Source organism: Hylobates moloch, unplaced genomic scaffold (genome assembly GCF_009828535.3).
Source record: "Hylobates moloch isolate HMO894 unplaced genomic scaffold, HMol_V3 SCAFFOLD_21, whole genome shotgun sequence".
In the NCBI taxonomy this organism is placed as follows: domain Eukaryota; kingdom Metazoa; phylum Chordata; class Mammalia; order Primates; family Hylobatidae; genus Hylobates; species Hylobates moloch.
In genome coordinates, this window is record NW_026652296.1 from 4,374,393 (window position 1) to 4,395,660 (window position 21,268).

The following is a 21,268-nucleotide window of genomic DNA, read 5'->3' on the forward strand; positions in this document are numbered from 1 at the left end:
AAATTGTTATTCCAGCCCTACCCATCAAAATCTCTTCCTCACAGTTACTTTCCTCTGGTCCATAAGAAACATGGATATAATACTAAACCATAAATAGAAAACAGGAAATGAGGCCGGGCGTGGTGGCTCATGCCTGTAATCCCAGCACTTTGGATGGCCAAGGCAGGCAGATCACCTGAGGTCAGGAGTTCAAGACCAGCCTGACCAACATGGAGAAACCCTGTCTCTACCAAAAATACAAAATTAGCTGGGTGTGGTGGAGCATGCGTGTAATCCCAGCTACTCGGGAGGCTGAGGCAGGAGATTTGCTTGAACCCGGGAGGAGGAGGTGGCAGTGAGCCGAGATCGTGCCATTGCACTCCAGTCTGGGCAACAAGAACAAAACTCCGTCTCAAAAAAACAAGAAAACAGAAAACAAGATTTTTTCAATTCACTGACTAGCAAGTAAATTAGTTATTTCTACTATACACATTTTTTTAACTTAAGGAAAAGTACCTTCTTACATAAAAAATTACTCCACTAACAGAAAGCTCTGCTTGAGTTCCACCCAGAAGGGAATGCTTTCTCCCTGTGATGAATCCTCCCTGAGGCTGCTTCATGTTACTGACTATCTACATTTATATAATCGTTGAAAAAAGCAAAAACAAATATATATATATATATAAAATCATTGAATAGACAGTAAGATCTGAGGCCATGGCCTAATGAGCTAAGGCAGAATATTAGCCAGAAAATACTGTCACACTCCAAGACACAGCTATTCAGGTTTTCAAGAATTCCCAACTTTATAAGGAATTTGATACAGTAACTCTACTTTTGCATTCGAGGCATTTCTTCATATTTAATGAGACCATTTTGATTTCAACACTCTAGAGAGCAGGTGAGTGTCTTGAAGGGCAAATCACCATTCATACGATCAGCTTCCTGGTCGAGAATGAGCACATGTTTCACTGAGTTCTCTGCTCCGAGTATTTGTGAACTATCAATTGACGGTAATGACAACCTTATGTATTAGCATTGTTTTATTTGTATCCTTTTTTTTCTTTACTGTTCTAATTTCTTGGAGTTTTTTTCCATTAAAGATTCAACCACATAAACCTGAATATTACAAGTATTGTAAGTATAGAACTGTATGAGTTAATTTCAATGATAACTGCGTTTTTTTTTCTCATCAGATGGGTAAAGTGCTGATGTCACAACAAGGTTTGAGAGAGGCACATCTTAGACGTGCACATGAAAACCCAATCATAGCACTTACGAACTACTAAAGAATCGTTCATCACATTTTTGATGTAAGATGATTCATACTACCACAGGTTTTTCAGGAATAAATTCTCTTCCACAAGGTAAAAGACCACTAAAATCAGAATAATTTCTACAGCACTATCATTAGCTACATTTCAGAATTACGAATTTGCCTGAAATGAACATATCCTATAATCAACCCCAGCATTTGAACAAAAAGCCTAATATAATAATACGAAAGAAAGAAAGAAAAAGAAGGCAAAACCTAGAGCCTTAGACTAGGAGTTAGGGGATCTGGTTCTGGTTTAAGTACTTCGCCAGCCATGTGGCCTCAAGTGAGTCATTTACAGTGAGATGAAAGGTTTGACTAGCCTGATGGTTCTCAAACTCTTTACTACCTTTCTGAGCTTTTTCCCCCACTGACCATATTTAAAAAGTTGTGTCCTCTCAAGAAACTTCCTTTATTAAAAAAACTTTTTTCAACTTTTATGAAAGAACTTTAACTGCCAATCAGAACCTCTAATCGCCAGATGGTAACCACATGATTTAAGTGATCCGTAAAATTATCTAATTCTACAAAAGTATCTTCCAAATCCAAAATCCAAGTAGGTGAATCTTAATTACAAAAATAATGCCTCCCAACATTAATAGAGAACATCAAAATTTTCAAAGCACAACACACAGGTGAAATCACAACAGATTTATAATGTAGGAAGTATGCATGGTGGAACTCGTGGCTTCAGATTTAAGTGACCTCTCAAGATTATACCTGTATTAGATGGCCGTGTGGGAACGGAATCCCAAATTTCTGAGTTCAGTCTTTAAGGTGTATAAATTCTATAAAATAAACCTCAGCCACTTTTCAGACCCTCACAGCACTTCAGAATCACTCGTGTTACCTTAATGCTTTTAATGTGAGATGCTGCCTTCCCAAGAGCCTTTTCTGCAGATTTGTCCAAGAGAAATTCAATGACGGCATCTTTGTTATAAAGTCTGCAATAGTATTAGAATATTATGTCAACAAGCAACTTTCAAATAACCAAAGGCGGAAGAATAAACTGAACACAATCCAAAAGTAATTTACATTTGATAAGAGAAATGCCCTAAATTATTAAAAAGTAAATTTAACCCTGTTTCAACTATTTCCAGAGCATACAAAGAAGGAAATTATTTATTTATTTATTTGAGACAGAGTTTCACTCTTGTCGCCCAGGCTGGAGTGCAATGGTGCAATCTCAGCTCACTGCAACCTCCACCTCCCGGGTTCAAGCAATTCTCCTGCCTCAGCCTCCCGAGTAGCTGGGATTATAGGCGCCTGCCACCATGCCTGGCTAATTTTTGTATTTTTAGTAGAGATGGGGTTTCACCATATTGGCCAGGCTGGTCTCAAACTCCTGACCTCAGGTGATGCGCCCACCTCAGCCTCCCAAAGTGCTGGGATCACAGGCATGAGCCGATGCATCCAGCCAGAAATTAGTTTAAATCAAAGGTGGCAAACTGGCAGTCAGCAGGCTGAATGTAAGCTAAACAAGGATTTTTTTAATTGGGAAATTTAATATGTAAGTACCTATTTCCTCTTTTTCTTTAAAAATTAAAACCAGAAGGCATGGAATCACTGGGCCCACACCACTGAGCTGTAAAAACTGGCTGGAACTGAGTGGCAGCTCCCGCTTTGGACAGGACACGGACTCTCCAGTATTCTCCATTCCCTGCCATTCTCTCCTGTTCCTCGCTGGCTCCTTCATGTGTTTATGCTTGTAACTTCGCTTTTATTGGCCCGAGTTTGCTTTTTTTTTTTTTTGCACAGGCTGGAGTGCAGTGGTGGAATTATAGCTTACTACAGCCTCAACCTCCCAGACTCACAGGATCCTCCTGCCTCAGCCTCCTGAACAGCTGGGACTACAGGATCATGCCACCCATGCCTGGCTAATTTTATTTTTTCGTAGAGGTGGGGTTTCACTATATTGCTCAGACTGGTCTCGAACTCCTAGACTTAAGTGACCCTTCCTCCTCAGCCTCCCAAAGTGGTGGAATTACAGGTCTAAGCCACTGTGCCCACCCCAGCCCCTCAGTTTTCAAACCATGGATTAAATAAACCAAACTGACTAGAAGAGTACAGAACTATGTTCAGAGATAGGGAATGACAGCCTAGGCCTCACAAATTTGCTTGGGATAATCGATGCTTGATGAATGGAAAACTGCATTTACATACCAAAATTCTCCTCAAAATCACTTAATAAACTCATTTTGATTAAGTGTAAAAACCGTACCTGCCAAGTTCACAGGCAACTATTGGTCGTCTTAATATTTCCTGACTTAGAGTACAATAGTTCCATTGGGCCACTAATTCAGCATCTTTGTCAACCTAATAAAAAACAAAAAATTCAATTAATTTTCAACTCTGAAAGACACATGGTTCACAATTCTACATATAAAAGTATATTCAGTAATACCACACTGTAATGATTTTTGTTTTTTAAATCAAAGATAATGACATAGGAAGTTGGGTTTTTTGTTTGTTTTGTTTGTTTGTTTTTGAGACGGGGTCTCACTCTGTTGCCCAGGCTGGAGTGTAGTGGCACAATCTTCGCTCACTGCAACCTCCACCTCCTGGACTCAAGCAGTCCTCCCACCTCAGCCTCTAGAGTAGCTAGGACTACAGGTGCATACCACCACGCCTGGCTAATGTCTGTATTTTTTGTAGAGACGTGGTTTTGCCATGTTGCCCTCAAACTCTTGGACTCAACTGATTCGCCCATCTCAGCCACCCAAAAAGTGCTGGGATTACAAGCAAGAGCAACTGTGCCTGGCTGAAGTCAGGATTTTAAAAGTCACAAGCAATTAATACTACATCAAATAAAGGCCCATCTAAATATGACATGTACAAAGAAAAAGGGTTTATATAAAATTATTAAACTGTTTATGCAAGCCACATACAAATATTAACATTTGAATCTTAATAATAAATTAGGGAGGCCATACAAAAGAGGAAAAAAAAGTGTGTTAGGTTAATTTCTAACAATGGGAAAGTCCACTAAGTTGCGGCAGAATTTAAAGAGTTAAGAACTGAGAAGACAAGCATTTTTTTTTTAAAGTTCAGAAGAAAGACTACGTAATTCTTTAAAAAATGTTCAATTTAACAGAAATAAGTGTTTTGGGGCTTATTCACTAAGGGATACATCAAACTTTATCCACGGTATGAAAATCCAGACATAAGACCCTCCCTGGCCCTCGAATGACATTTTCACATACATCATATTCCATGTCCCACTCCTTCCCATTCTTGTTTTTCCCTTTACTGTGTAGACTGCACCACTCTTTCCCATTCTTCAAATGCCAACCTGAATAATTTAACAGGACAGCAGATTTGGAAGAAAATAGGAAGAGAAAACAAAAACAATCCTGCTGAATTTATTTTATTAATTTATTTTTTGAGACAGGGTCTTGTTCTGTTGCCCAGGCTGGGCTGCAGTGGCACAATCACAGCTCACTGCAGCCTCAATTCTCCTGGGCTTAAGCAGTCCTCCCCTTTAGCCTCCCAAGTAGCTAGGACTACAAGCAAGCGCCACTATTCCCAGCTAATTTTATTTTATTTTTGTTAAGAGGTCTCCCTGTGTTGCCCAGGCTGTTCTCCAACTGCTGGGCTCAAGTGATCCTCCTGCCTCAATCTCCCAAAGTGCCGAGTTTACAGGTGTAAGCCAACACGCCTGGCCCTCTGAATTTAATTTTTAAAGTAAAAACTTGCTTAAGTGCTTACTGTGTGCCAGGCACTGTGCTAAGCAGTTTCCATGACTTAACTTTTTAATCCTCAGAAAAACTCTATGAGTTAGTATTTTCACTTTTGTAGATGAGGAAAGTGAGGCACCAAGAGGTTAGGTTATATTCAAAAAGCACCTCAGAGAGTTGGGGACAGGGAGAAAAGTGACAAATCACTCCTTATCCAGAGCTTTGAAAATTGTTTCCCCCCAAAAAGCAGTAAAAAATGTGTTTACCAGGGTCTCTCTTCTTTTCTAGGGTCTTTCTTCTTTTAAGTTTTTACATATCTATACTGGAAAGACAAATTTTTTTTTTTTTTTTTTTTTTTTTTTTTTTTTTTTGAGACAGAGTCTTGCTCTGTTGCCCAGGCTGGAGTGCAGTGGTGCTATCTCGGTTCACTGCAAGCTCCGCCTCCTGGGTTCATGCCATTCTCCTGCCTCAGCCTCCCGAGTAGCCGGGACTACAGGCACCTGCCAGCACGCCCGGCTACTTTTTTGTATTTTTAGTGGAAACGGGGGTTTCACTGCGTTAGCCAGGATGGTCTCGATCTCCTGACCTCGTGATCCACCCGCCTCGGCCTCCCAAAGTGCTGGGATTACAGGCGTGAGCCACCGCGCCCGGCCAGACACGTGTTTTTTCCATACTTTCACTCACAACACTCAATACTTCCAGAACACTTCTGACAAAGTGTATGGGATTTTCCCCACACCAACCAATTCTCTGATAGCAGCCAGGTGTCTTACAATTAAACTCAACTGTGATACCACCTATGTGGATATGGCCTTAGATCCCAAAAGTTAAGGGCTCAGTCCCATAATACCGCCCCCTACCCCGACTTTAGATGCCAATCACAAGTTCAAGTTGTCACCTGTGCTTCTGTCTATAAATCAAAGGCTACCACAACCCCACCCTCAGGTTTGATAATTTGCTAGTGTCTCACAGATGTGGGAAAACAGTTTAGTTACCATTGATGATTTATTACAAATACATTTTAAAGGACACAAATAAATAGCCAGATAAAGAAGTACATAGGGTATAGTCTGGAAGGGTCCCAAGTGCAGGGCTGTCCCCATGGAGTTGGGGTAACTCTCCTGGCATGTGGATGTGGTCGGCAACCCAGAAAATCTCCAAACCCTCAACTTCAGGGATCTTTATGGAGACCCCACCACATAGGCATGATGGATTATTAACTCCAGGTCCAATTCCTCTTCTCCTCCCTGAAGGATGGAGGTGAGGTGGGGCTGAAAGTTCCAAGCTTCTAATCTTGGCTTGGTGTTTCTGGTGACCAGCCCCCATCCAGGAGCCCACCAATAATTACCTTATTAGAACAAAAGATGATCCTGTCACCCAGGAAATTACAAGGAATTTAGGTGCTCTGCATTAGGAACCAGGGCAGATTTCACAATATTGATGTGAAATGTAAGCTCCACCAGGGCTAGACTCTGCCTTGTTCACTGCTATATCACGGGGCCTACAACAATGTATATATGGTAACCACTTATTAAGCATTTGTTGTGTGAATAGTTATAATAAAAATCCATCCTGCCCAGGCATTCTGGCTTTTTTGAATCGCTCTTCCTTTTTTCTACCCTCTTCTGACACTTGTTTCTTGTCAAGCCTTTCATTAAGCTACTCCTTTTCAGCCCTGGGCACAAGAAAACAAAACTGAGCTGAACACTTTTTTGGTGAAAGCCAAAAAAGCACTCATGAATGCTAATTATCCAGCATTCGCCTGTTTACATATAGGTATGATCAGAGGGTACACTTCATCCTCTTGGGTATTCATTCATTCTCATATTCACACATATTTCTTAGGTGTCTATTATGTGGCTGACACATAGTAGGGGTTACAGAGGTAAGACACACACGGTTCCTGTCTACGTGGGAAAGAGACAATAAACAAATAACACAGTGGTAGGCACTGTAAAGAAGAGCAGAGAGAATACTGGAAGTGAGGCACATTTCAGCTACAGTGGACAGATGACATTTGAGTAAAGAACTGAATGAAGTAAAGAAACTTATCGTGACAATCTCAGTGAAGAATATTTCAGATTGAGGAACTCACACTCCAGGTTGAAGCACAAGAGGCCTGTTGAGCTAGAACAGTAAGAAAGAGGTGGAGGGGGCAGAAGATGAGGTCACAAACATAGGCAGGGTCTGCTCAAGGGCCTGACGAGATTTTATTCTTAATGTGATGGGAAGCCACTGGAATGCTTCAAATACAATAGTGACATAAGGAGTTTACCTTTTTAAACAAGCTCTCCAGCTCCTGAATCAGAATACATGAAGTCTCCACCTGTGCCAGGCACTCTACTAAGTGCTTTACAAACATTTTATCATTAAAAAGTAATTACTAGTGCTAATTTTGAAATCCCAAATAAGTGGATGGGAATCCTGGCTTCACCACCTACCAGCTGTGTGATCTTAGTCACCTTAATATCCCTGGACTCAATGTCCCTGTCAGTAGCAAAGAAATTATTATAATTTCCTCGATTACTTGTGAGATTAGGGATTATTCACTCATTTATTCAAAATATTTAGTGTGCCAGGAATGACGCTAGTTGCAGAGAAAAAAAGGGTACAGCCTCTGCTATCAGGAACTTACCGTCTAGCGGGGAAGACTGATACAAATCAACCACGTACAGCCGTATGCAGGGTGATAAGACAGTTTATAAAAGGATGTGGTATGGGAACAGTTTGGGAAGGCTTCTCTGAGCAAATGAAGTTAGTGTATACAAAACTCAATATACACTAAGTATTTGTATTATTGCTACTAGTCGCAGGTAGGGTTCAAATCCTGGCTCTGCCATTTACTAGCTTTGCAACTTTCTCCTTTCGAGCCTCAACTTCCATGTCTGAAAATGAGGATGACAGTATGTAGCTATAGGGCTATTATGATAATTACATGAGATACCCCCTGTTAAGATTACTGTCCAGTGAATGGCAATAGTCAGCACCCATTGAATGTCCACTCTTAATACTGTTGTTAATTTTGAGTCCTCCGAATGGAATAAAAGACCGCAGCCAGGTCTGGAATCCCGCTGGCTCCCCCTTCTTACTTCCTCTCGTTCTCTGGGGTCGTCAAATTCCCACCACCCCCGGTCCCCAAGAGCCCGCCCACATCACTGACCTTCTCAACCTTCTTCGGCCCCTTCACCAGTTCGTGCCTCTTGGGAATTGTTCCCCCGTCGCAACCCATCGCAAGATAGGAGTCAGAGCCAGCAGCAAAACCCTAAAGCTGTCACTTCCGGGATTTCTGGCGAAATCCGCAGCCACTTCCGGCGCACCGCCGTGACGCAACACGCCGGTCGCGACGTAGCGGGGCGGGGCGGCACGCTAGTCGCGGCGTAGCGGGGCGGGGCGAGGCCTTTACCAAGTGCCTGTTGTCATGGAGAGTGTCGCTTGGAGGCTGGGCGCGGGTGGGTTTCCTCTTTCCCGTGAGACCCTGGGTTTCTGCTGCACAATCGGAATCACTCGCCCACGCTCCGGGGGCCAGCGAGGGCGTGGGCGGCCCGTGCGAATCCACCGCTCTTTGACCCTATCCCACGCCAGCTTGTGTGGCTGCAGAGCGGGCACATTCCTGGACTGAGAGCGCCTTGAGGAAAAGGGCCGCCCTCCTGTTTCTGCGATTAAGGATGCCTATGAACGGAATCTGCCGTATCAGTGGACATTTTTGTGTTTAAAAGGAGAACGCATCTTTACTGAGAGCCAACTGTGACTCAGGCACTCACAACAGATCTTGTGAAGTGATGTTACAGCAGATTCTAGGAAGTAAGACCCTCCCTAATGCCTGGAACTTTCTGGTGTTGCCATGCATATTGTAGATGGCATGTATGTGAAATTTTGCATACAGTTTGTGCGTGTGTGTATTTCATTCACAGTTTCCTGAAGCCCAGATTAAAAAAATGTTATTAACAATCAAGTATCATTAATAGACTATGTAAGAGTTCTTATAAAACATACACTGATGTTGCCATGCCCATTCCAAGAGACAGGCTGTATTTTATCTATAAGAACACAAATCTCTTGCTAAAAATCCATGATTGTCTGTCTGCTCTTAGGCGATTGTCTATTTCTCTGTTTGTTCCTTTAATTATTATAAATATTATGGGAAAGTGCCTATAATCCCAGCACTTTGGGAGGCCGAGACGGGAGGAGCACCTGAGCTCAGGAGTTCCAGGTTAGCTTGGACAACATGGTGAGACCCCATCTTGAAAGAAAAAGAAAAATTAGCCAGGCGTTGTGTTAAGCTTTTGTAGTCCTAGCGGATCCGGAGGCTGAGGGGGGAGGAAGGATTGCCTGAGCCCAGGAATTCAAGGTTGCAGTGAGCTATGATCATGTCACTGCACTCCAGCCTAGGCAACAGAGCAAGACTCTGTCATTAATATGTATATATGTATGTATGTATTTGTACATATATATGATGGGAAAATTTCTCCATTGCCGAGAAGGCAGATCTTTATGATGGGATGTTACGCTATTGACCTACGTGAAACATAAAAACGCTGGAGATATTTTTTACTTGGGAAGAATTGCCCAGAAAATATGTGGATGTGGAAACTTCAAGGGCTATATGTAAGCTTGGGGTACTTGTTACTGTGATTAATGGGAATTTAAAAAAATAATCCCTTTAATTAGTTGGTCTCTGATTGATTTATGATTTATTTCTCTGCTAACCACAATAACTGTAAGCTCTATGAGGTTAGGGACTTCGTTTTGTTTTGTTTTTTGTTTTGTTTCGTTTTGTTTTGTTTTAGACAGAGTCTCAATCTGTTGCCCAGACTGGAGTGCAGTGATGTGATCTCGGCCCACTGCAACCTCAACCTCCCAGGATCAAGCGATTCTCCTGCTTCAGCCTCCTCAGTAGCTGAGATTACAGGCGCCTGCCACCATGCCGGGCTAATTTTTGTATTTTTAGTAGAGACAGGGCTTCACCATGATGGCCAGGCTGGTCTCAAACTCCTGACCTCAGGTGATCTACCTGCCTCGGCCTCCCAAAGTGCTGGGATTACAGCCGTGAGCCACCAAGCCCGGCCAGGACTTTTATTCCACATTGTATCATCAGTGCCTAGAAGAGTCTTTGGCACACTCAATATATTAGTACATTTCCTCAGTAAACCAAAAGTAAGTACAGATTCATTGAGAAAGGGGTCAAAAGCCTAGTTTTGGCAGATACTAAAACTGGTTAGTACTATTAGGATTCCATTTACTGGTGAGGAAACAGAAGCGTGGAAAGATCAAATGACTCCTTCAAGGTCACATAGCTCGTGAGAGACCCAGGAATGAGTGCTAGGATTAGTTCTTTCTCACAGCAAAGGACAGAAGGTCAAATACAGAAGAGCAGAAACACCAGCATCTTTAGAAAGACTCAAACCAGTGTTCTTTTCTCATTTGGGGAAGAAAAAACAAAAATAGCGGCTCTTTATTAAGCCATGACCATGTGTGCACTGTGAGATTTGTAGGCATTGTTTCACTTTGGGCTTACAATAACCTTAAGAGTTAGAGGGTATAATCCCTCCTGTTTTACAAATGAAAACCCCAAGACTCAGATGTGTAAGTTGTCTTTGTTCAGGGTCCCACAGCTGCTGAGTAGAAGGAGTAGAAGATGAGGGCCTGTCTCCGATGAGGCCCGTCTGACTTGACTGGTTCCCCAAATGCTGCTGATAAAACCCAGCAGTACTGGCTGTGCTAATGTTCTAGCTCAGGCAGCTGGACTTTTTTCTCTTCCTCATTGGTTTCCTCTTTTAGAATATTGGTCTCTAGGCTACTCTGTGCCTCAGACAATACACAGCTAGAACTTTTGTGAGGTTTATTATCATTGGTAGCAAATATGTGTTGAGAGCTGGCTGCCATGTCAGGTGCTGTGTTCAGCACTTTATTGGACTTGAGCCGTTTTATTCTCCCGGCTCTACTGGGAAGCAGATGTCATCATTGTCTGCTTCTTCTTCCACTGCTTTGTCGAATGAACTAATAAAGGTTATTCCCTTACAAGCATCTTTGGAGACAACTTTGTCCTAGCCAAGCCATGGATTTTCGGGGAAGCAGAGAAATGAAATGATAAAAAGGAAAATCATTACCCTCTAGTAAAACCAGTATGTCTTAACCTTTTGGGAGTCATTGGACCTGTTTGAGAATTTGATGAAAACTTTGAACTAAATCTCCAGAAAAGTATTGATTAGCACATATGACATTTCGCATAGCACATACATGTTTGTATTTTACTCACAGCCTTCTGAATCTCAGGCTAAGAACCAGTACTTTAAATGCTGTTATAGTAAGTCCTTATAGTAGGTCTAAAATATTTCAGACTTCTTTTTTTAATTTATTTTTTATTTTTGGGACAGAGCCTCACCCTGTTGCCCAGGCTAGAGTACAGTGGTGTAATCTTGGCTCACTGCAACCTCCATCTCCCATGTTCAAGCGATTCTCCTGCCTCAGCCTCCTGAGTAGTTACAATTACAGGCACACACCACCATGCCCAGTGAATTGTTTGTATTTTTTAAGAGACGGGGTTTCACCATGTTGGTCAGGCTGGTCTCGAACTCCTGACCTCGTGATCCACCCTCCTTGGCCTCCCAAAGTGCTGGGATTACAGGCATGCACCACCACGCCCGGGTAATTTTTTGTATTTTTAGTAGAGATGGGGTTTCACCACATTGGCCAGGCTGGTCTCGAACTCCTGACCTTGTGATCTGCCCGCCTCGGCCTCCCAAAGTGCTGGGATTAGAGGCGTGAGCCACTGCCCCTGGCCCATTTCAGACTTCTGAGCCATGGCAGGTTTGATTTCCTGATAGCTCTGCTCATGTGCTCTTCCACAGCTGCAGCTTACTATAACTCATTTTAAGAGTTGGCATTAAACACTTTTTAAACTATCTGCTATGGTTTGAGTGTGTCCCCCAAATTTCATGTGTTGGAAATTTAATCCCAATGCAACAGTGTTGGGAGCTGGGGCCTAATAAGAGGTGATTAGGTCACGAGGGCTCTGCTCTCATGACTGGATTCATGTTGTTGTCTTGGGAGTGGGTTAGTGATCGAGACAGTGGACTTGTTATTACATCGAGTTCGGCCCTCCCTTGCTCTCTTGCCCTTCCACCTTCCACCTTGGGATGATGCAGCACAAAAGCCCTTGCCAGATGCAGGCCCCTTGACCTTGGAGTTCCCAGCCTCCAGAACTGCAAGAAATATATCTGTTCTTATTCTGTTAATGCAGCACTAAATGGACTAAGACAGTAGATATGAAAAATGTTTGAAGAACTTTACAACCATCCTTTAAGGTCATACACAGGAAGGAGTCCCAAAAGAAGGTTAAAACAAAGTAGAAAACTGAGGCAAGTCCTGAGATAATTCAAGACAAAAATTACTTTTAATTTGCAGTTTTAGGGAAATATTCAAAATATTCTGGCAATATACAAAGCTTTAAATGAACTGGCCCCTGGCCACCCCTCCCAGCTAATGTTGGCCACTGTTCCTTTCTTTACTAGGTTCCAGCCACAGTGGCCACCCTCCTCTCCTACCTCTGTGCACATGTCTTGGTGATCCTTCTCCAGGGACGTGCTTTCTCTTCATGTGTTCCCAGCTGGCCCCCTCAAGGGATCCAGCCCTCTGCTCCTGGGACCCCTCCTTGGAGCCATCTTCCCTGACCTCTCCATCCAAAATAGCACTGCTCTGCCTTCACGTTACCCCATCTTGCTTTATTTTCTTCTTTGCATTTATCACACAAATATCATGTTATAAATATAAATTTGGACATCTTGTTCACCGTGGAGTTTTTTGCATTGATTTTTATTTCTTGAAAATAATTGCATCAAAATATTATTTATCTTGATACACAGTGTTTTGGGCAGCGCCTTATATTTTGTATTCCAGAAGAGCTCCTCTCCCACCTCTTGCCTGGTTTTTTATCTCCCTCGACTGGAAAGAAAGCGCCGTGCTCCAGCGCCTCTGTTCTGTTTCCTGCAGCATCTCTAGCGATCAGCAAAGGCCTGGACAAGTAGGAGGTGCTCAATGACTATTTGAGAAATGAATGAATGAAAGGAAAAGGGCATTAGCAAGTAGCTTTGATTCACCTCCTTATAAGTGCACATACAAATGGGCAACTTTCAGAGAGCTGGGGTGCATACATAGGGAAAACATAACATTTTTAAAAAGATGTTTATAAAAAACATAGTTGCCACCAAACCACAAACACAACTCCCCATGACTTGTCAAACTGGAGGATCTCTAACATGGGTTCTTCACCACTTCCAGCCTCCTGATGAAATTTGGCTTAGTTGAGGTCAAGTTGCTACCACCACACCACCCACCATTTCCTCTTCCTTCCTTGGGAGGGGACCATACAGAACTCTGGGCATTAAGCAAAAATACTCAGCAAAAAGTTACCAAAAGCTAAAAAATTGTGTTTAATTTTATTTGAAAGTTTTTTCAGAGGTAATCATCTTGTTAATCAGTGGAAATTCACCCTGGAATCACTGTTTCAAAAAAAAGGAAGGAAACACATTTAGCTAGCAGCAGCATTTTTTGTTATTTTACACCCAGTGGTTTTGTACTTTGTTGACAAAGGTCTTCAATTTGGACTTGGACTCATCTCAAAAAAAAAAAAAAAAAAAGGACTTTTCATTACCTATTAGAACACCATGAAAGACTCATGAACGACTAAGTTAAAGAATACAAAGCATTAGAACAGTGCTTTAGTAGCAATGTAGTAATAATTTAATAAATATATGCCACTGTTATTAAGCGTAAAACATAATTTTATCCACTGCAATAAAAATTTGTTTGCCTCCTCACATAATCCCTCCTCTGTTTAATTTTCTGTTTTTTGAGATGAAGTCGTACTCTGTCGTCCAGATTGGAGTGTAGTGGTGTAATCATGGCTCACTGCAGCCTCGAATTCCTGAGCTCAAGAGATCCTCCCGCTGTAGCCTCCCGAGTAGCTGAGACTACAGGTGTGTACTATCAGGCCCAGCTAATTTTTTGTATTTTTTTGTAGAGACAGCGTCTTGCTTTGTTGCCCAGGCTGCTCTCAAACTCCTGGGCTCATGCAACCCTCCTGCCTTAGCCTCCCGAAGTGCTGGGATTTCAGGCATGAGCCACCAAGCCTGGCCTAATCCCTCCTTCTTCCAACAATATTCCTGACTTTTATTAGGGGATCCTCTCGGGACGCAGTTCACCGTAGGTCTCTTGCCTTTCTGCACATATTCAGAGCAGAGGCACCAATAGCATTTTGTTGTGAACCATCTTTTAAAGGATGTTGTTTAACCATCTTCCAACAGCCTTGGAAGACAGAGATAATGTCTCCCTCCAGAGCAGAGGGCAGGTTTGTTTGGTACGCAATATATTAAAAATGAGGGCTAGGCACGATAGCTCGCACCTGTAATCTCAGCAGTTTTGCAGGTTGAGGCAAGAGGATCGCTTGAGCCCAGGAGTTTGAGGCTGCAGTGAGCTATGTTTGCACCACTGTATTCCAGCCTGAGCGACAGAGCGAGACCCTGTCTAAATATATATATATATATCTCACATATGTAACATCTATATTACATATCTAACATCTATATTGCATAGCTATAACATATATTACATATATAAATATGTAATTAAGATGATGTCTCCCTCTGAGGCCAAGCCTGGTCAGATTTGCTCAGAGCCCGTTAAAAAAATTGGGGATTCCTATGCTAAGGTTCCTTGGCTTTGACACAAACCTATGTGTTCAGCATCCACCTGAGCACACCACTGCATCACTCCCTGGGACTTGGGGGACATGGGAAATGATGTGAAGACGAAGCAAAGTTGCTTGCAATGCCAGGAGAAAGAGTCTTTTGTCTCCATACACAAAAGAATGAACACTGCAAGCCTGACAAATATCCTTATGAAGGCCTGCCTGCAAGGTTGACCTTTGGTTGGTGCATGGAAACTTGGATTTTGGGAGGGTTCCCACCATTGCCAGAATTTGTAAGAATGGCTCATTGTGCCTAAACTGTTTGTACAAACAACGTGATTCATACTCAACACCTGCTTTCCTTCTAGGAGTCTGGAAATTTGGTTCATGCCAGACAGAGGCTTCCTGCCTGATCAGCCCCTAGTAAAACCCTGGCTGCTGAGGCTCTCATGAGCTTTCTTGGTTGACAACATTTCACACATGTTGGCATAAGTGTTGCTGGGGCGAATTAAGCATGTCCTGTGTGACTCCACTGGGGGCAAACTCCTGGAAGCTTGTGCCTGGTCTCCCCTAGATTTCACCCTGGGTACCTCTTCCCCTTGCTGATCTCACTTTGCATCTGTTCAATATAGTAAGTCACAGCTGTGAGTATGACTCTCTTCTGAGTCCTGTGAATTTTCCTGGTGACTCATTGGACCTGGAGGTGGTATTGGGGACCACTGACATAGTCTCTGATCCCAGAATCTCATGTCTTCTGTCTGCATCCATGAAATGGTGACAGGCTAACTTGTTAATTTCAAAGATGAAACCTCAGGCCCATCACAGTGCTTGAAAGAGCAATCCCGTTACCTCTCAGGACCCATGGGAGAGTGAGTGTGGGGTGGGTAGGAATTCCAGATCTAAATTAACTTGGGTGTTCCATGCCCTGCTTATCATGGAGCTTTAAGGAGCAGGCACCTGATCTAAGCCGAATGAAGGCCTTTTCTTCTCCTCTGGCCAAGAATCAAGAAGAGTGTAACCTGGGAAAACCACCTTGCAATCATGGGGGTTAACCCAGAGCAAGTGGGACCGAGAAACTGGTCCTGGATGACACTGTTGGAGCCCCTGAAACCAGCCAGCCTTGCGGCTAGTTTGCCTCTGGATGATTTTAAGATATATGAGTTAATAAATTTCCTTTACTGCTTAAGACAGATTGGATATGATTTTCTATCCCTTGTAAGAGAAGTCCTAACTGATGCAGATCATGGCTGTTCAAAGAATAGGCCCCCGGAGGGCCTCTGTCCAGTCGTAGAGAACCAACCCTCACAAAGATGGGATCCTTCTTTTAAGGACCCTGAGACTAACTTAATAAAAATAACCAGCCTCCAGCAGTCAACATTTTACAAGTGCCTACCAAGGAAAGAGTAGCAGATAGGCGTTGGACTTGGTATCATTTCAGGTGACTTACAGCCTGGAGATGCTCCTCCAAGCTGTAGAGGTGTTTATGCATTTAGGAGACCCAGACCTTCACTTAAAATGAAGTGATGATGTAACCATGGCAACGTGAGCTGAGGACTCAGCTACAAGGAGAGGAAGAGGAGGTGGTTTGAGTTGAGGGGAGCTCTGCGCCACTCCTATCTGTGCCCAATGATGGGCATCCTGTCCACACCACGCCTTCCTGTCTGCACCACCACAGGTGATGGCTTTGTTTTCCAGCCCCAACCCGGTGCCTAAGAGCGCAGCCTCTAGTCCATCTCCCTGCAGACTTCAGGGAGAAGCACGGGAGTGACAAAAATAAACATCGGAGGCTTCACTTGGGTGACACAGATCAAAGGCTTTTCCAAAAAAAGAATGCTGCAAATGATGTTTAAAGTCATGATTATATTTAATATTATTAGGGTGGTGCAAAAGCAATTGTGGTTTTTGCTATGGTATGGCAAAAACCACAATTGCTTTTGCACCAACCAATATAAATTGTAACAGATTTGAGACAAAGTAGAAAATTTTTCAAATTGAGTAGAATTTATCAACCCAGAATCTGTAATGCATGAAATAAATTAATAGAGAACCCAACAGATCATGTTATGTCGTAAATATAACATCTATCTTTAGGTTAAAGTAACATAGCAAAAATTTCATATTTATGGGTGCAAGACACATACATAATTTGTACCAATCTCACAGAACTAATTCAATTCAAAACAACAAAAAAACTTACTCTATTATCTAGTGGATCCAATAAAAATTAACCATTTTAAGATAAGTTTTCTTGGGCTTCCCCTACTTACATTTTTCCTGGCACCTGCTATACTGTGTATGTATTTCTTCATCGCTTTACTCTCTGACTCCCCTACTAGATTATAAGCTCCAAGAGGGCAAGTCATCTGATACACTGCTATGTTTCCAGCACCTAGAACTTGGCGTGTAGTAGGCATCCAATACATAAGTGTTAAATGAGTGAATTTAAAACAGGTACACGCCGGGAATGGTGGCTCACGCCTGTAATCTCAGCACTTTGGGAGGCTGAGGCGGGGGATGGCCTGAGGTCAGGAGTTCCAGACCAGCCTGGCTAACATGGTGAAACCCCAACTCTACTAAAAATACAAAAATTAGCTCTTCCTTTCTCTGTCATCATGGTGTGTGCTTGACTCCGCTTCTTGCCATGTCTTCTCATAAGACTTTCAGGATTAAGTGATTCCTGACCAAGAAATTAAAACAAAATCGCCCCCACTCCCCAGTGGATTAAGATGAAAACTGGTAATAAAATCAGGTACAACTCCAAAAGGAGACATTGGAGAAGAACCAAGCTGGCCCTCTAAGGAATTGCACATGAGAGGGCACACATATTTATGCTGTCTGAAGGTCGCAGTCATGTTACCACATCAAGCTGAAAATGTCACAACTCTCTGGAGAGTTGTACATGTTTTATTGAGAATATATTTTTTCTCTCTGAATCTGTTATGAATGCATTGGTTGGCTGGGTTCAGTAATAAATATGTGAGACCTTACATTAAAAAAAATACAAAAATTAACTGGGCATGGTGGCACACGCCTGTGGTACTAGCTACTCGGGAGGCTGAGGCAGAATTGCTTCAACCCAGAAGGCGGAGGTTGCAGTGAGCTGAGATCGCGCCACTGCACTCCAGCCTGTGTGACAGAGCGAGACTTTGTCTCAAAAAACAAACAAACAAAACATGCACACATTTAATCAATATAAAATATTATTTCTACGAAGTCACTTCAAGCTGATACTGCAGACTCCATATATGCTAAACTTCACAAGGTCTTTACCTCATACCTGACTCTCTTTCCTGACCCCCTGTGGGGTAAGTCAATGCCCTGGGGTTGCTTAGCCACTTGGTGCTAACAGCTTTGAACACCAGGTTCTGTTTCAGCTCATCGGTGTATGCCCCGGCTGGCTTTTCCCACAGGACAGAGTTGCACAAGTTGTGGGTGTGAAGCTGAGAGGTGAGCAGAGGAGGAAGGGAGGTAGAGAGTCCTCATCCCAGTGTCCCTCTGAACTGCCGCGTGTGTTGCTCCAGCTTCTCGGCCTCCGCCTGGAGGTGCCCCAGCGCAGCAGGGCTGGGGTACGTGAGCACGGCATTCTTAGTGGCCAGCGCTACGTCCTTGAGCAGGCTGCAGAGGTGACTGCTGCCGCGGAGGATCTCGTTGCGCACGTCCCTCTCCTGGGTCTCCATGCACAGCGTGTCCACCAGCTTCTGTCCCACCATGATGACCAGCTTGCTCTGAGTGATGATCTCCGCGGGCTGGCTGCTGCTGAGGCTGCCGTGAAATGCTCTGATGGCTTTGAAGAGCGCCCCAAAGTACAGCCGGCAGTGTTCAGATAAGCGGGGTTTCCTCTCAGGAGTCTGTTGACTCGAAGGCTGGGGTATAAGAGGGCCAGGATTCTAAAGAAGGGAAGGAAGAAAATAGATAGGAGATTCAATCAATGGGCTGTGGCTGTCTGCCCTTTCCTGTTTTGGCTAGATTTGCAAGACTTTTTTTTTTTTTTTTTTTTTAAAAAAGCATGGTTTGATTTGGGAAGCCCAATACTGCAACAGTTGTCTAACCAATTAATGTTTTCAAGACACTGTAATATATAATATATACAATATTATATTGTAATACATACATATATAATTGTATTCAATCATCTCAATAAACCAACCACAAGAAACCCATTTTAAGAAACACATTGGCAATGACTATATTTATAACTTTTTTTTTTTTTGAGACAGAGTTTTCCTTTGTCTTCCAGGCTGGAGTGCAGTGGTGCAATCTCAGCTTACTGCAACCTCCACCTTCTGGGTTCAAGCAATTCTCCTGCCTCAGCCTCCTGAGTAGCTGGGATTACAGGCACCTGCCACCACACCCAATTAATTTTTGTATTTTTAGTAGAGATGGGGTTTCACCATGTTGGCCAGATTGGTTTTGAACTCCTGATCTCAAATGATCCGCCCACCTCAGCCTCCTAAAGTGCTGGGATTACAGGGGTGAGCCACTGCACCCAGCTAAATTTGTAACTTTTAAAAATGCAGGAAAACTTGGTAAGATTTAAAATTTTCTCAAAGAACAGATTTAAAAACATTTGAAAAGCCCAAAATCCTCTGATTTCAGTATCAAAGGTATACCAGAACCCCCAACATTTCCAGAAGAAACTAAATACCCTGACCTATCTGCCTTAATATTATTATTTATTTTATTTTTTGCCTTAATATTAAAATATTTATCATATTTGCTAATAAGGTTTCATCAAAATTTTACATTCATGAATTTTATTTTCTGGAAAATGGAACCAACGTCTCCCAAATCCTACATACTCTCAAAGATTTTCAGTACCTAACTTAGTGGCCACAACTCCAGGTAACAATTGAAAGGTGAAGCTCAGAGAAGAGAAAAGGCTGCCTCTGGCCATTCCATTAGCACATGAGAGATCTGGAGCTCTAGGTCTGAAACTCGCTTTTTTTCCATTAAATTTCACATGCTCACATTTACCTATTATCTCAAAATTCACAGCTCGGAAGCATTCAGACAGATAGGGCATACAACTGATTTTTTCAGAAGGGGGTTACGTCTCCAGGGGCTGGTAGGGTTGGAGGGGTAACTTCCTTGTCTAACTTGACAAGGAGGAGGAAGGTATACTTTGAAGAAGCACATTCATTATTAGAATTGCATATTTGGAAAATGAAAACAATGATTGTCTTTGTTATAGAAAGTGAAGGAAAGATTGAGATGTCAGTTCAGATGGACTCTTGGAAGCAGGGAGTGTAAGAATGAAGCAGGTTGAGTGCAGTGACCCACGCCTGTAATCCCAGCACTTTGGGAGGCCGAGGCAGGAGGATCGCTTAACCCTAGGAGTTCGAAACTAGCCTTGGCAACATACGAAACTCTGTCTCTACCAAAAACAAAACAAAACAAAAATTAGCCAGGTATGGCGGTGTGGGCCTGTAGTCCCAGCTACTTGGGAGGCTGAGGTGGGAGAATCGATTGAACCTGGATGGTGAAGGCTGCAGTGAGCCACGATCTCACCACGGCACTCTAGCCTCAGCAACAGAGCAAAACACTATCTCAGAAAAAAAAAAGGGGGAGCTGGGCATGGTGACTCACACCTGTAATCCCAGCACTTTGGGAGGCTGAGGCAGGAGAGTCACTTGAGGTCAGGAGTTTGAGATGAGCCTGGTCAACATGGTGACTCCCTGTCTCTACTAAAAATACAAAAAATTAGCCGGACGTGGTGGTGGGTGCCTGTAGTCCCAGCTACTCAGGAGGCTGAGGCAGGAGAATCACCTGAACCTGTGAGGCGGAGGTTGCAATGAGTCGAGATCACACCACTGCATTCCCACCTGGGTGAAAGAGCGAGACTCCGTCAAAAAAAATTTAGAAAAGAATAAGATGTAGGCATCATATTATGAGCATCTTATGTGAAAATATTAACTATAGGGAGGTGAAAAATATACTATGATTCTTAACTTGGGGTGCTGGAAATGTGTGGAGATAGTTTTGGTTATCGCATTGACTAGGGACTTCTACAGGCAGTGAGCGGGCAGGGGTTCTGGGATGCTGAATGGTTCACCACGCAGTGGAGAATTGTCCACCCGGTGGCCAATGGTGCCCCAGGCCTCCACTGAGAAATGCTGTCACTCTAAAGCGGAGGCTTTCTAAGCGAGGTCCTTCGACCAGAAGCATCAACATCACCTGCAAACTTGCTAGAAATGCACATTATTATGCTCCACCCCAGACCTACTAGATCAGAAATTCTGAGAGCGGGGCCCAGCCATGCAAGTTTGTTTGTTTTTGTTTGTTTGTTTTCTTAAGACAGAGTCTTGCTCTTGTTGCCCAGGCTGGAGTGCAGTGGTGCGATCTCAGCTCATTGCAACCTCTGCTTTCCGGGTTCAAGCAATCCTCCTGCCTCAGCCTCCCAAGTAGCTGGGATTACAGGTGCCCACTACCATGCCCAGCTAATTTTTTGTATTTTTAGTAGAGACAGGGTTTCACCATGTTGGTCAGGCTGGTCTCAAACTCCTGACCTCAGGTGATCCACCTGCCTCGGCCTCCCAAAGTGCTGGGATTGCAGGCGTGAGCCACCGTGCCCAGCCAGCCATGTGAGTTTTAACAAAGCTCATAGGTGATTGT

General features: G+C 43.2%; 2 protein-coding genes and 1 non-coding gene across 4 annotated transcripts in view; all 3 read right to left on the bottom strand.

The window, feature by feature from the left end:
- Positions 1–8,271, bottom strand: part of RTF2 (replication termination factor 2) — a 59,108-nt gene extending 50,837 nt beyond the window's left edge. The window contains exons 1-3 of the mRNA XM_032143346.2: positions 8,132–8,271; positions 3,516–3,610; positions 2,145–2,238 (exon numbers count right to left, since the gene is read on the bottom strand). Coding sequence (XP_031999237.1) covers positions 2,145–2,238; positions 3,516–3,610; positions 8,132–8,200 — 258 coding nt within the window. The 5' untranslated portion in view covers positions 8,201–8,271. The remainder of the gene's footprint in view (positions 1–2,144; positions 2,239–3,515; positions 3,611–8,131) is intronic.
- Positions 1,170–1,273, bottom strand: LOC116461572 (small nucleolar RNA U13). The gene has a single exon (XR_004246108.1). It is a non-coding gene; the product is annotated as a small nucleolar RNA U13 (small nucleolar RNA).
- Positions 8,272–16,501: 8,230 nt separating the features above from the next.
- Positions 16,502–21,268, bottom strand: part of CASS4 (Cas scaffold protein family member 4) — a 47,986-nt gene continuing 43,219 nt past the window's right edge. For both annotated transcript variants that reach the window (XM_032143327.1, XM_032143325.2), the window contains exon 6: positions 16,502–18,543. In XM_032143327.1, the coding sequence (XP_031999218.1) occupies positions 18,136–18,543 (408 nt within the window). In that variant the 3' untranslated portion in view covers positions 16,502–18,135. The remainder of the gene's footprint in view (positions 18,544–21,268) is intronic.